We start from the raw sequence: 15,679 nt of genomic DNA on the forward strand, positions 1-15,679 counted from the left end.
CTGAGTCCTCGCCCCACCCCATCATGTTGAGGTCACATGAGGCAAGGTGTAAGTGAGGTTTGAGACGCTTGGGAAGGGATCTCTAGACTGCATTGTTGGTTTCTAATATCTGGTGTCTGGTCAAAGATGGTGGTCAAAGATGGTGGACACAGATCGTTTCCTTTACTGCTCTTTGAAAACATCTGTATTCTCGGTCCACGGTGTGGACATTTGCATCCTTGAAAGAGTGACCTTTATCGTTCAGGTGCAGATGTTGTCATGTTGAGGTGGCTCTTCTACGGTGGCTGTTTGGTTTCTCCTATTTAGAGTCCGAGCACTACTCACCGCGCCGCACAACATACATTGTGTTATTCAGCTTGTGTTTGGGAGTGCATTGAGATGAACCAGTTTCTGTCTGAGGGTGTTGCTACATCAAGTGCAGGGGGAAGTTGTGGGACGACAATGTTGTTCTATTTCTGCCTGGTTGGTGTTTGAAACTCTTTCCTGTACATCTTTGCTGATTTGATTAAGGCTCAGTTGAGATAAGCACTTTCTTTAAACACATCCTTTTCTTTCTTTCTCCTCTGCCTTGGAGGAAACATCGTCTCTGACTTCAAAACTTTAGGTTTCTAATTTTTCAAGCGAATCACTTCAAAAGAGTGAATAAACGTGAATAAATGTGAATTAGAAAGCATTATCATCACTCATACGTTTATTTATGAAGTTGTTGTGTGTTTTTAAGTTTGTAGGGATTGGATAAATAAGTGAACAGCAGATATGAAGTGCAGGGAAATAAAGAGCCACCACAAGTTTCTTTACAAAATTTATTGTCACCCATACAGAATGGCACAGTGCAGATGTTACCCACCAGTGTGACAGTATGATACAGCTGGTTATTTGATGATATCCACTCCATCGCTGATAGTTTCCAGTGGATTTAAATTGTATTTTTGTCGTGGTAAGTTTTAAAGTTTTCACAGGGTTATGGATTGGATTTGTCTGATGTTGGTCACATAGTTGGAATGTGACAGGCTTATTCTCTTGGATCCACTTTAATGTAGGGTTGCTCAACATGCCCCAGATGAGCATTTGTTCAGCAAGCTCCTGTTCAAAACAGAGAGGAGGAACAAGTGTCAGATTAAGTCTTAAAATTCTTTCTCTGCATCAGAGCTTAAGCTAAACAATCCTCAACACAAGTCCTTGTTTTACATACCGGACTGCAGCACAGGCTGGAACTGTCCGGCCATGCAGATTTCCTCCTGCTTCTGGCGGACCACTCTCTGGATGGCAGGGGGGAGGCCACGGGGGTTGCGGGAGAAGACTAGAGAATAGCCATCCTCGCAGGTTCCGTCATCCTTCAGGGTGCGGCAGGCATAGGTGATGGCATAGTTGTCATAGTCTGTATCAATGACCCAGTAGTTGTCACCTAGAAGTCAGGAATGAGAAATGAGTCCCAGCTCCACGAAGGAAAGACCGAGTGACAAAGAGAACACGATGAGCAGGCTTACCGCCACTGGACAGGTAACTGGCCAGGCCCTGGTAGTCCATAAACATTTTACCAGGGTTGCCAGGGTCAGGGACTGTGTACTGAGCAGCCATGTCAGCGCAGACAACCCAGAACCTGAATACAGAGGAGAGGAAATATGCAGCAAATGCAAGCGTATTCATGATCTCCCATTGAAGCTGCTACCAAGTATGTTGCAAATACCCACCCAAAGAGAGTGACTCTGCCTCTGGAGGAGGCCACCATGGAGCCATCATCGCCAACCGTGTACTCAGCAGAGATGTTGTCCTGCAGGAACAAACCCTCAGGATCTTTCTTCTGCAGAGCATACCACTTCCCTGCATACTGTTGTAGGGAAGAAAGGGCAAAGATGAGCTTTATTTTGATTGGCATGTCTATAGTACACTATAAGTAGCACATAGTTCATAAGTTCATATGTGTGATTGTATGCCGATGATGTTCTGGTTTATACATGAGCCACATTGATCATTTTGTTCCTGTTTTGGTTATTTTTTTAACTACTTATTATACACCAGTGTTACTATAAATACAGTCAAGCTAATTCAGATTACAGAAAGTTCAAAAATACACAGAAAAAGTCTTAGAATATATTTCAATTTTTGATCTTGTAATGAAAGGGTTAAGAAGTATCCTTAAAAGATACATTTGCGTACTCACTCTTTTGGGGTCAAAGTCCTGTTTGACTGTGAAGCTGTCCACCACACAGGAGGCCAGGCTGTGCTCCACACAGGCCAGGAGCATCATCACCAGAGCAAAGATTTGAAAATTCATCCTAAACCCAAATTAACACCGTATTATGATTTGTTTATATAAAGGTGTAAAGTCAGCATTCCTAAATCATTTTGACACTCTTGTAAAATCCTCATAAATGGTTTAAGAATAAGAAAATTTGAGCAAGTCCCTTAAAAGCAGCATCTCCTTACCTGAAGTAGGGAATGAAGAAGCCACAAGACGTTTTCAGTGCAGAGTTGTTGCAGTGAACTGTGGCGAGAAGACGCTGTGCGAGCCTTTTATACCTGACGCACAGACAGGCTCGCTGCTTATTTTCAGATTTTAAATCTACGGCTTATCCAGTTAACAAAATCCGCCGGCGTAAGCTGATGAACCCCCAGATTCAGCAGGCTTTATGTAATTCAGTGAAGGGCTACATAATGGAATACAAGATAGCAGATGCCCGGCAGGATAAGGCTGGCTGAGCCGCAGGTCACGTATGCACAGCAAAGGTGTTTACATGAGCAGGCAAATGTATTTTTAGCCCTGAGGATACATGAAAATGGATAAAGTGTACAGATTTATCCAGTCTGAGAAAGATGCAGGGTTCAAGAGAGATTCTGTCTTTCTACTGCATCTGTGTGTTTCCTTTAAGTGTGTTCAAAATATTCCCAAAACCCTGAACACGGACAGTTTTTCCAAGAGCATTAATGCTTTCTGTTATCATTATTAATATTAATTTAACATAATAAAAAAAATCACTGCACTAATTAACTTAGTGTTTTGTTCTGCCGAGTCTATTTTTAGATTAAGCATTACTGCTCCGTCTCTTTAGCCTTTTTTCTGTTTTATTCAGGATGTTTTAACCTAAAATTATGTATTTTGTGAGTTCTTAAACGTTAACAACCAATGGAAAGAAATCAAAAATCTATTTTCCACCTTCAACAAACTACAAATGTACAACTGGTAAAACTGCAAAAAAAAAGCAAAAATTATATATATGTACTGGATGTTGGGTCATGTTAGGTCAGCACAGGCTCAGGTGTTCCTGGCTGCTGCCACTTACTTGGTTAAGTAATCTGTCTCTTCTTCAGCTTGCAATGTGTCACACAGGAAACAGCTGAGCTGCATTATGGAAAGTTTACACCACTTATGCATCCTGCATGTGCAGAGGTCGAAAAATGCACAAGCTTCTGTTTTTTTTTTTGTCATCAACAATTTTTATTTATTTCATTTTAAACTTCAATAACAGAACTTAAGGATAACTACATAAATAAATAGTTTAAAAAACAAACAACAACAAAACAACAACAAAACAAAAAACAAAACACAAAAAAACCCCAAAACAAAGGGAAGTTATCCTATTCTTTCTTCGCACACCAATCCCCACACCACCACTCTGTCATTACTTATCTGTTCTTCAAGTTACAGAAATCCAGCTTGTAAAGGGGGACCAAATACAATCATATTGATTAGGGATGCAATGATACCAATTTTTTCAAACCGATACAATACCGATACTTGGATCTGAGTACTTGCCGATACAGAGTACAAAAAGCGATACTTCTACCACACACACACACACACACAAATGCAATGAATTGGAAGACAGATTTTATTTTATTCTCTGCCGATAAAAAATAAAATCTTAATAAAAATGACCACAAAAAAATTTCAAGTGAAAAATAAGCACTTCTGTTAAATTATTGCAGAGTCTCCACATTGTAATTTAACAAAATATCACTGAACTATTGGCACTGTCTCAAGCTTTCAGAATAATAAATAAACACTTCTGTTTGGAATAAAATAAATACAAATTAGGTTTGCGAAAATAAACTTTTAAATTATTGCAGAGTGTCCATATTGTAAACAAACAAACAAAATAATTATTATTAAATAAATAATAAATAAAATAATAATTGGCTCCCTAGTGACCAATCTAAAAAACTACAACAGAAATGACAAGCCACCCTCTGATTAATGAAATAAGTTAGTATCGGTTCATGGTATCGGTTAACTTTATCGGCCCCGATACCCGATACCAGTATCGGTATCGGTGCATCCCTAATATTGATGCAATTTGTCTAATAAACCATAAGTCACTTTTTCGTAAGACGCCAACTTAGCCATTGTCTTTAGCCACCCTTCATAGGGAGGGGGGTTCTTTTTCCGCCAATGTCTTAGCAGGACCCGTAAGAGCCAGAATAATCCATCTTTTTGTATAACTGGAAAAATCTCCATCAGAAAGTTCTGTGGTTATACCAAGTATGGACAGTTTTGGTGAGATACCAAATCTCCTTTTTAGAACACTGAAAATTACCTCCATTATATTTTCCTACCAATCCCGAAGTGCCGAACAGCTCCATAAGATATGTAAAATCGAAGCATTTTGACCATCACATCTCCAACATTCGTCCGTAGGGGGCAAGTTCCACTTATACAATTGTTGTGGTGTTCGATGCCACCTATGGATTATCTTAAGTTGAATAAATCTACTGCCTGTTTCAAGCTTCTGTTTCACAGGTATCAAGGTGAAGTTAAGTTATATTCCAAAAACGCTTACTTTATGATATTATATATTGTCTACATGGTTTATTTAGAAGAAAAAAGGATAAAGAAAAGCTCTTCTTTTGATTTTACAAATTTTGGAGTCAAATGTCGAGCAACTGTTGTTGTTTTTTTCAGTTTTTGTGTCCCAGAATCCAAACGTAACCAGATCACTGTAATCCCTCTAACAGCTCTTGGGAGATATTTTTGTAAGGTAAGGAAGCCAATTTAAGACGAGTAGTGTGTCGGTAAATCCGTCTGCGTTTTTTTTGGCAGGCCTGTCATTGTTGTCGTTCTAACAATAACCTGTCCTGAAGATATTACATAAGACCTTTGTGCCCAGTGTCCTCACCTTTTTAATTCGACTCTGATGTGACTGGTCACGTGTCAGCAGTGTTAACTCTGCATCTCTAATCTGAAAACAAACGACAGGTTTAAATGATCCTGTTACAGACGCACACTTGCTTAACTGGAAGGGAGCTCAGGTTGATCAGATCTGGACCAGAGCCATGTCAGGTCTGGCTCAAGTTGTATAACAAGCAGCTGAATGGATGTAGAAATATATGCATCCATCGTATTTAATCATAGGCTGCAGTAACTATTTTGATACTCAACTAGCCGTTCACTTTTCTCCCAATTAAAATTTTCATTTTACAAAACTATCTTTTTGTGCATTAGTGAAAATAATTAATGACATAACCCTGGACTTTAGGAAACAATAGAAATTATTTTTAGGCGATGCAATTAAACAAAAAGTAAGAGGTTGTTAATATTGTTTTAACACCCAACCAATGTGGGTCACACTAAAAGGGAAAATGAATTTCCACATGAACTGTAATCTTAATTAAATGGGAAGTTTAGACAATAAGTATGAACTTTTCCACAGGTTCAAAAATACAGCAGGACTGAGCAGAGACAGACATGTGAATCTCAAATGAAGAGCATATGACTCAAACTTTGGAGTCATATTTACGCATTTAAATAAGTAAATATCAATTAAAGATCAGCCACAAAATAAGTACATTTTTACCTTTAAATCTATAAAATTATAAAGTGTTCCAGGCTGTCTTATTTAGAACTGACATCAAGGGCCAGGTGGCATGTCACCGTGCCAACATCTAAAAGGCTCTTTCAGGCTTTCAAAGAAAAGATTGTGAATGCCCGGCAAACGGATTTAAGAGGATAAGTCATTCCACTGTAACGAAAACTACAGATCACCTCAGCCATGTTGCCAGTTAGTTCTCAGACCTCGACCGATCACTGCGATTTCACCGCGACACCCGTAAAGTTTCAAACTCATATCATAACCCACCATGATGGAGACGTATTCACAGGCAGACGTGTCAACACCTGTTAAATTATTTTTAAAAAATGTGGTTCACACGCACACAGAGTTATACTTCTTATGTCTTTATTGAAAAGCTTAAAGTGAAGGCTGGAGAAAGTGGACATAATACCTCAAAAGCTCCTTGGATTGAACAGGATTTGTATAAATTGGGTATCGACAACCTGTGCTCTTGGAGTGAGGTTGGAGGGAACAGTGCTTTCATCATCAACTTACACAGAGCAGCATGGAGGTGCACGAAAGTGGAGGGAAAAATCAATCAATGCAGTCAGTGTTTCATCAGCATTTCTGAAGAAGAAATGAGATGTTTACTAAACTAACCAGCACCCCTTCATAAATGGTTCCCAGACAACTGTGGAAATTTTGAAGTCGATGTTGTAAATGGAAACCAGTGATCCAAAACTGTAAATAATGATATATTTCTACATTTAATGTGAAAAAGTGTTAATGCAGAAGCAATCAGGAATTCAGTTGACTGAAGGAGAACAAAGACCACAGTGCTTATATGGCATTAAGAGTTCAAAAGCTTTACTCAATAATCCATGACTAACATTAAATCACAATATCTGGAAAACCAAAGGGCTGCTATTATTAAAGGTAACGGTAAACATGTCCACAAAATAGGAGTGTTTTTGAGTGGCAGTGATCCCATTTTGCCATTGCTACTCCGGAAAGAGTGGAAGAGGTTGGAAATTGCACATGGACATCCTGGAACAGCACTCCGCTCTACTTCAGAATGGTGTCTTCATTTGCTGTGAGGACGAGAGCAAAATATGAGATTTGACAATGCAGTCGTGATTGAGACGTCCACATGTGAGCTGTACAGTATGTCTGCGTGAACAAGGTACCTTCTGCTAGCTGCTTGGCGATGCGCTCCTGCTCTTCACGGACCTTCTTCTCCTCCTCCTCAATCCTCCTCTCTTCCGCTGCAATAGGCTTCAGGTGATCTGAGCAAATTAGAACATTTATTAAGCTGAGGTGGAAGAAAAAGACACACAGTTTCCTGATTTATGAGATACGACTATTGTCTTACACAGCACGTAGTATATAAGAAGCTCTGCCCAATGAATGGAAGTGTTTGACCTCGTTACACTACACAGCTGCAGTAACAACTTACCATATCTCCTTTTGCCATATATGATCCCAGCAATCAAAGCTGAGTACCTGGCTGTCTGCAATAGAAAATGTGTACATGTTAGTGTCAAAAACTCTATAATGAGCCGGCTGAGATGCAAAAGAAAAAACACGATATAATTGTAAACGATAAATGATTTATGTCTGACAGTGAGAGCGCCTCTGATGACCATTTGGTACCTAAAAAGCGAGCTACTTCAAAAATCCTCCAACAAAACACAGGAGGAAAAATATTCCCAGTAAAAGTGGAAACAACAAAAGGTGTTTCACCACTTGAGGCAAAAACACACCACCGAGTAAAACCTTGCCATAAAGAGGGAGATACTAGATACATTTGACTGAGGATTTAAAGGGCATTAACGACAGGGCACAAAGAGTAACTGTTCCAGTAAAAAAAAAATCTAGTCTACAGTAACCTTATCCACCTGTCATTCACAGTATGACCAGTAGGGGGCAACAGCTTCGCTCCAAAACAAGAGTTTTCTGACAGCTGACAACTGAAGTAGAAGGCGAGCAGCAGCTAAACTTGTTTGATGCAGAGACAAATACAAAAACAACACATTTTTAGAATTAGTCATTAGTTATTTCCGGTGACTCCACTTTACCAGCCAGTTAGCGCTGCGGCGTTTAAACGAAGGCAGCTTGTTTTAACTATCAGTCAAATCAAGCGTGATGTTCCGTAACACAGTCACTGTTCTCCCGCACACATGTACGGTCCGTGCAAGCTGAGCTGTACGGCACAATCAAACAACAGTACAACTCAGGCTGCAGCTGCTCATTAATAGTTTTAGTGACACAGCTGACAGCTAGCATGCCCCTGCTAAAAGTTAGCAGGTTAGCGTGTTCTCGGTAGCTAACTAGCAGCCTAAAAGACAGCGGTTTGTGCCGTCTGACTATAAAACACTAGTAAACGTTTATAACAAAATGTGTGTCAATGCAAACCTTAATCAGAGGTGACACTGCAACCGGAGGAACCATAGTTTCACGGCAGGCTTACGATTAGCAGCAGAGGTCACTTTAGCACCAGCTGGAGGAAGAGCAAAGGCGTCTTCTTCTTTAGGTCTTTCTGCCGCTGGTGAACTGCTGCCACCTTCTGGAACAAGTGGTCCTCTTCAGCCTCGAGGCCTGGAGTTCCCCACGCCTGATCTAGGCTGCAGCTCAGGCTGTCCAAGAGCTCAGTGATCCCCTTGTCCAGATCTGGATGGAGATCCCCCAGGACACCATCGCATTAGGAACCCGACATTTTCACGTATTCACTATTTTGAGCTACTGCAATGAAAATTCAGCAAAATGGACTAGCCCATCTACTTGTTCCAAACACATCAACCTGTCCATAACTGTACAGATATGAGCATGATATCTTTTTCTCATTTAGACCGAATGTGTTTAAGTCTTTTGAAGAGTGTAGTTGATAAAAACTATAAAAAGAGTTTGGGTTTGTTTTTGTTTTGTTTTTTGCTGTTGTTGTTGTTGGCTTTGTTTTTCCCCTTTTCTTGATGCCAAAACTGTAAAAAGGAAGCAATGTCAGTCTATGGGACAATTTGTGATTGTTATTTATGCTTCACAATAAAAATATTTGAAGAGAAAAACTATAAAAAGCAATCAACTCTGTACTGAATACAATAAAACAAAAATAAAGTTGATGTGAAATGTCTTTAGCATTGCAAATGCTGTTTTGTGCTGTGATATGTACTAAACTACTCAACTTCCTCAACCATGCCTCCATGTAACAGTGCTGTGCCACCCTGTGGACTGTTTTTCTAATTAAATGCAAACTTTTATCTGTCTATATTCAGTCATAGAGTTTGTCTACATCTGAAAATAATGTAGAAACTGTTCTTCGGACTTGAAGCACAGACATAACACTGGGTTCATTCCCTTACTAATGCTGCCATCCAGCAATAATAATAATAATAATAATAATAATGATAATAATAATAATAATAATAATAATAATAATAATAATCCACGTTTTCCACAGAAATAAGGTCTATGAGCTAAATGGAAAATCATAACAGCAGCCAGAAAATCAGCCCATTATTAAATATGTCAATATTTGTCATAATATTCAACCAGAGATCTAAAAACTAATATACACCGACATGATATTGCAGTAGCAAATGTCTTCCTGCAGAGGTCAGTAAAGAATCTTTGGAGATCCTGACAACTTTGTTCCCAGGATAGCTGAGAACCTTGGACACACTTCATGTTCAGTTTTCCCAGGTGTGAGAAATCTGGGCGTAACTTTTAATCAGGTATGCAGTTGTAAAGTTTTAAAGTCTTAAAACTGTTTCTGTTTCAAACTAAGACAATCATACAAGCTATTGTTATGTCATGCCTTGACCATTGCAATTCATTATTCCTTTTCCTGGATCACCTGCAAATAGCTCAGAAAATCTGTCGTCTTTGGGAAAACCATCCCAGAAGCTTAGCGTTAGCTTGATTTATTCATTTTAGACCAGTTTTAATTTCGGTTTGGGATCATGGTCCTGTTTGAACACCCAACTGTGTCTAAGTTTCAACCTTCCAGCTGTTTTGAGGTGAAGAATCTGAAGGTATTCTTCCTTCTTAGTTATTCCATCAACTTTGTGCAATGTAACAACCACTGGCAGCAAAACAGCCCCGTAACATGATGCTACCACCACCATGCTTGACAGCTGGTACAGTATTAGTTTTGACAGCCACACCTTTACTCCTCCAAACATACCTCTTGTCATTGTTGCCGAATCACTTGATATTTGTTCATTCTTATCATAAAACATTTGTTAGAAGGCTCGATTTTGCTTGATGTTGATTTTAAAGCAGGGACTTCTTTCTCGGTTATCACCCTCTCTGTCCATGGTAATATAAAACTGACTTCACTGTGGACAGTGATGCTGGTGCTCCAGCAGTTTGAGTGTTGGTGGTTCCTGAGTTGTTCCTGAAAATCCTAACCAATTTCCCCTCATCTGATGTTGATAGTTAAGGTGTTTTTTCAAGAATTTAGCAAAGTGATGTCACATTTGAACAGCACGTACCTACATATAGAAAGAGGCCTTCCCAACCTGTGTAAATCTACATTTTCCGTTCTTAGATTAGACACCGAGTTCCTTGAAATCTCCCATTGTTCTGAGTGTTGGTAATTCCAAGGAAAAACTACAAGTTGTGATCGGTCATGATCACTAAGAAGTTAAAAGGCCTTATCAGGTTTAAAGACAGTGTGGAGCCTTCACCAATTATTAAAGATTTAAGAGAACATGTGTATATATTTGAGTCTGCATGTATATTTTGACCCTGTGTGTATCAGGAAAAATCCAGAAGTCATTAAAGATGTTTGCTGTCCAATCATTAGACCCTGGAAAAAGAACAGTTCAAATAAATCGTTAAGGGCCCAAAATGACCATGATGTTCATGTTGAGTGCATGTGAACTTCTGACTACAGCTGTATATGTAACTGCTAGGTCTCCAGCTCTTTTTACCTATTCCTAGATCCAGGTTAAAGACAACAGGAGACTGGGATTTTGAGGTTGTGGCTCCCAAGTTGTGAAACTCGCTTCCAGTAATTGGACCTTTTTTTTTAAACAAAAAAAACCCTTTAAGACCCACATGTGTGAGATTTGCTTTAATTAGTTTTATCCATTTATAGTTTTAACTGTTGTATCATATTTTGTACTGCAAAGCCCTGTGATGTTTGTTCTTGAAAAGTGCCGTTCTCTACTTGTTTACAATCAGTCACTGAGGAGACTCTCTCTATGAGGAAAACAGCATTTATTGAAAACAGTGTTTGAGACAGCATGTGTTGCTGCGGGCAAAGCCAATAAATCATACCGCGTACTTTGGCGGAATGATTTATTTGCTTTGCACGCAGATTTACAAAATGACCGAATACTGCAAACACATGAAAAGCAGCGCTGCACTACAAAGTTCACCAAGTAAACAGATCACCCATGTGAACACTGATTTAAAGCACTTCAGATGCAAAGGGAAGGAAACTTTGTTCAGCTGCCTCTTAAAAGCGTCTCTTCCTAAATTTCACAGAGCTACACTGTAGATGTGTGTAAGGACCTATGCCCTGCCTATGCCCGACAGAAAAGGATTAAAGGATTTTCATTCACTCTATAGGTATCCAGGTGAACTCTGACCTCTTTATCCAAACATTTAGATGTTGATGAGATTACAGATTTTCACTCTGGGAAATTAAGAATACTGCTTTTCAAACATTTCACTTAAAAATTATGCATTTTAATTTGACTTTAAGTTAAATAAAAAACAACCTCTTCACAGCATGGATAAAACAAGCATATGTAAACATATTTTTATGGAGAGAATTATTCCCATTTTTGCACCAAGGGTAAATACTGCAGATGTGCACAATTTAATAAATGTTGGCCACAAACGTTTCTCTTTGTCTCGCTTTTGATATAGTGCATAGTTGACAAAATATCTTATAGATTTGAAGAATGTTTACATTTGTGGTATTCTTGAAACAAATATTTCTAAATTATGCTTTTAATGCTTGAATATCCCTTAATAAAAATCTAATTTCCTGTAAGAACATTTAAAGGGACCAGTTTTCCCCTTCTTCTCGGCACACTGTGTGCCAGATTTTCACTCTGAACTCAGTTTAATAGCTAACTAGTCTGGAGGGTGTAGACAGCCATATGCTTCCCTCACAAAAGCTGCCAACTAGCTGGAGCACCCCACTCCAGTAAGCTGAGTGGTTTCTTTCTTTTCTTTTCTTTTGTCCCTGTTCCAGTTTCACAGTGAAGCATTTTAGTTTGTTCTATAAAGAAGAAACAATCAGTGTGCCTGACATTGGTGGTTTCCAAAGCAGTGTTCCAGGGTTTTCACCGTCCTCTTGGCAAATCTCACCTTCCCTCGGTTCTTCAGGGAGGCGGTGTACTGGTTGGACTTGAGTTTGGAGTAGTAGTCAGAGAACTTGTTGAAGAGGATAGATATGGGCAGGCCATTGAGGATGATTCCAAAAGCAATGCAGATGAAGGCAAAAATACGGCCTAGTACGGTCTCTGGATAGACGTCTCCGTAGCCCACAGTGGAGATGCTGACCTGCAGCGAAGACAGGAGAGCGGTCAGTGCTGATGGAAAAAACATCCCAGAAATAAACAGTAGGCACGTTTAGCCAGGGCCCAGCTAAACTGGCCTAAAGCTTTCTCTGCTTTTGGCTGCCTATTGTAATCTAAACCATCATGTTGTACTAAATACGCCTTCAAACGAATGACTGAGGCCATCAGGAAAGTGTTTACTGAGGTTATAGATAAAGTGAGCAGCATGCTCATATTCACACTCACTTCTAAACAGGAGATGCCCCCTGTTGGCCATAAGATAGAATGTACATTACAGCCAACTTTTATATATGGACAGTGTTAAGAGAACTTTTTTAACTCTCTTAACCGTCCTAACAACAAGCCTGGCCTCCTCTTTAGAGTACAGCGTCCATGAACAAGAGTTTGTAAATGCTTCTGTATCTCAGTGCTGCAAATTGTAGGTATGCTAAAAATAATTATGTTAAAAAAATGCAAACGTTCATCTATTTTCCACCACTTCTCAAATTCCAGGATGTTTCCAGGCTAGAGCCTATCCCATCTGCCATGGGGCAAAGGAGGGGGTACACCCTGGACACCATCGCAGCGTTAACACACCATGCCACTACTTATTACATCTTATTATTAGATATTAATAATAATCAATGCTACACGACTACTTACGGTGAGATGACACATGACAATTTGTTTTTACATCAGGACATGCACTGGCTAGCAAACCACCTTTGTAGTAGTTATAAATCTTGCCCTAGAGTGGTTCAGTTTTGCTGAATTTCACTGCTTTCCCCTCCTGCTGACAGACTCACGGTCAGGCTGTATTGTGTAAATACATTCAGACATTTAGTTAGAAAGCACCCACACTGCCCCTTGATCCATGAGCACTTTTGTCAGACACCAGTTCAGTTTTCATAAGGTATCCTGCCAACAGACTGCAGGTAAACTGCCTTAGAAGTAGGTGGTTCGATGACTCACTGTATGTGAATTTACATTAATGCAATTGGAGTCGGTAGCCTTGAGCAGCATTCAGAGTTCTGTAAGCATGACTATCATTCAGAGGATTATTGTGTCTTTCCTTTGGATTAGATGTAAGATTCTACCACCTGGTTTAGGGGAGGGAGGGGATCTGTTAATGGGTTTATTAATGGCAGCAGGCAGACTCTGTGAATCGAGATGTTAACCTCTTAAACTCCAGCACAGACACTACTGGAGTTATGGCTGTTCCACCCTCTAAAACTTGACAAGGTGTCCCAATTTAATCAGAAAATATTCAATACACGATTCCTAGGAAGCGCAGGGAGACATGTCCTTAATCAGAGCTGACCTCATTTGTTTTGTAAGGTGGTATTGCCCAGTGTAATCTAATAATGTTGCACTGAGACATGAGTTACTCAAGGACAGGACGCATTAATACTTATTTTATGATAAAGTTTATATTTGCCACCCTTTCTGTTATTACTTCATACTGTAGTCATTCTTCATTATACCCCTCGATACAAACATGCACTTACAGCTGCCCACCACCATGCATGAGGAATGCTGGTGAAGTTTGTGTGTGGCATGTCGTGCTCCACGGTATAAACCATAGCAGAAAAGCTGAAAATGCCCATGGCGATGAAGAGGAAGAGGCAGCCCACTTGCTGGTAGCACTGTCGCAGGGTGAAGCCAAACGCCCGCAGACCCGTGGAGTGACGCGCCAGCTTCAAGATCCGAAAGATCCGCATCAGTCTCATGATCCTCAACACTTGGCCCAGCTTTCCCACCTGCCCCACCGCCTGCATGTCAGCCTCATGCTTCATGTAATTATCCTGGCTGTCAAAGATCTCCAGAACGCACTGCAGATACTGAGGCAGGATTGCGATTAGGTCCACGGTGTTGAGCACGCTCCTGCTGAAGGAACTGAGGTCGGGTGTGGATATGAGACGCAGCAGGTATTCCATGGTGAAGAAGGTGATGCACATGGACTCCACGTATTCGCAGTATGTCTTGCCGCTGAGGTGGCCTGAAGCAGTTCTGTACTGCATCTCATGTACTGTGTTGAGGGTCATGGCCACCAGGGAGATCAGGACAAACAAACTGGAGGCCACAGCCATCAGCTTGGCCTGCACAGATGAAAAAGGCTTCTCCATCAAATTCCAGATGGCTCGCCGCACCTGGCCCATGAACATGTCGTGGAACAGCTCCTCGTTCTCCTCTATCTCTATCTCTGCCTCCAGCTCCCTCTGGATTTTCAGCTGGTCGTTGAGCTCGTCCTGCCTCTCCTCGAAGGCGATGCGGCAGCAGCGGTGGGTGGTCTTGATCCTCACGCCCCAGTAGTTGATCTCCTCCAGAAAGTTGCGGGGACACAGCTCGTCCTTGATCCAGAGCACTCCCGTCCTGTAGAAGTTGAAGATGCTGTGAAAGACATCTGGGTCCCTGTCAAAGAAATACTCATTGCTGGTCACTATGTAGTCATCACACAGGTCCAGCTTCATGTTGTGGTCTGTGTACGTGGCCAGTCTCCCTATCCTGGTCTTGGGGTACTTCGCTGCCATCTTGTAGGCTATCTTGTAGGGCTTCCCTCCTACATTAATATTGATCACATAGTTCTTCTTGGAGGGGGAAATGTGCTTGGCGACGCCGTATGGAGTACTGTCATCCTCTTCGTCCTCGTACTCTGCATAAATGTCGTAGATGTCCCTGCTGAGCTCCTGCAGAGAGGTCCACGTTTTCACGCAGCTTTCCTTTGCTAGTGGGTAAACACTCTCAGAAGGTCTTCGATTAAGATCAGAATCTGTGACTTTGTAGTTGGGGAAGAGACTCTGTCTCCTGTTCGGTATGCTGTCCACCTTCCTGGTGCTCCCCATCTTCCCGTGCTCCACCCTCAAAAACTACACAACACACAGAGCAGCCAGACTGACCAGCATTACTGGAGTCTAATACCCCCTTTACCTAAGAGTGGAGGACACAAGCAGGATGCCTCATGGCCCTGTTAATGTTGCTGACTGAGAGGATCCGCGTGCTTACAGGACATATAAATACCATTATCCTCTGCTGAGCTGCCTGCTGACATGATGTTGGCTGTGGAGAATATCTGAACAGATGACCAATAAGAATACATCTCGTTTTATATAAAATGTGTTTTGAAATCCCTTACTCAAGAAGTTATACCTGAAGGCTATGTGTGGGAAATACTACTGTATATCTTTGTTACTTGCATGATGTCTGAATAAAACTACACTACTTAATACTTTAATACAGGAAAAACTGTAGATTTCTAGTAGAAGTGTTGTTAAAAGTTCACTTCAAATTATTTGTGAGATGTTTTTGTATTGGTTTCCTATAGCAAAGGGAAACAAAGGAAGGCTAGTGCATACATAAAAGAGGATAAAGGTTTTAAGCATTAGCCTACTTCCTGAC

The 15,679-nt window shown here is 40.6% G+C and overlaps 2 protein-coding genes across 2 annotated transcripts; both read right to left on the reverse strand.

Annotated features, from left to right (window-relative positions):
- Positions 1-789: 789 nt before the first annotated feature.
- LOC102786314 (purpurin-like) lies at positions 790-2,473 on the reverse strand. The gene is made up of 6 exons (XM_006805432.3): positions 2,428-2,473; positions 2,162-2,276; positions 1,692-1,828; positions 1,488-1,600; positions 1,193-1,405; positions 790-1,083 (listed from the first exon to the last, which is right to left on the reverse strand). The coding sequence occupies exons 2-6, from the start codon at positions 2,273-2,275 to the stop codon at positions 1,073-1,075; spliced, it is 588 nt and encodes a 195-aa protein (XP_006805495.1). The 5' UTR covers position 2,276; positions 2,428-2,473; the 3' UTR covers positions 790-1,072.
- A 9,067-nt stretch (positions 2,474-11,540) lies between these two features.
- Positions 11,541-15,250, reverse strand: LOC102785838 (potassium voltage-gated channel subfamily V member 2-like). Its single transcript, XM_006805431.2, has 2 exons — positions 13,792-15,250; positions 11,541-12,287 (listed from the first exon to the last, which is right to left on the reverse strand). Exons 1-2 carry the CDS (start codon positions 15,124-15,126, stop codon positions 12,021-12,023), a joined length of 1,602 nt encoding a protein of 533 aa, XP_006805494.2. The 5' UTR covers positions 15,127-15,250; the 3' UTR covers positions 11,541-12,020.
- Between the last annotated feature and the right edge of the window lie 429 nt (positions 15,251-15,679).

The sequence above is a fragment of the Neolamprologus brichardi genome, chromosome 12 (genome assembly GCF_056152115.1).
Source record: "Neolamprologus brichardi isolate AB-2024 chromosome 12, ASM5615211v1, whole genome shotgun sequence".
Taxonomy (NCBI): domain Eukaryota; kingdom Metazoa; phylum Chordata; class Actinopteri; order Cichliformes; family Cichlidae; genus Neolamprologus; species Neolamprologus brichardi.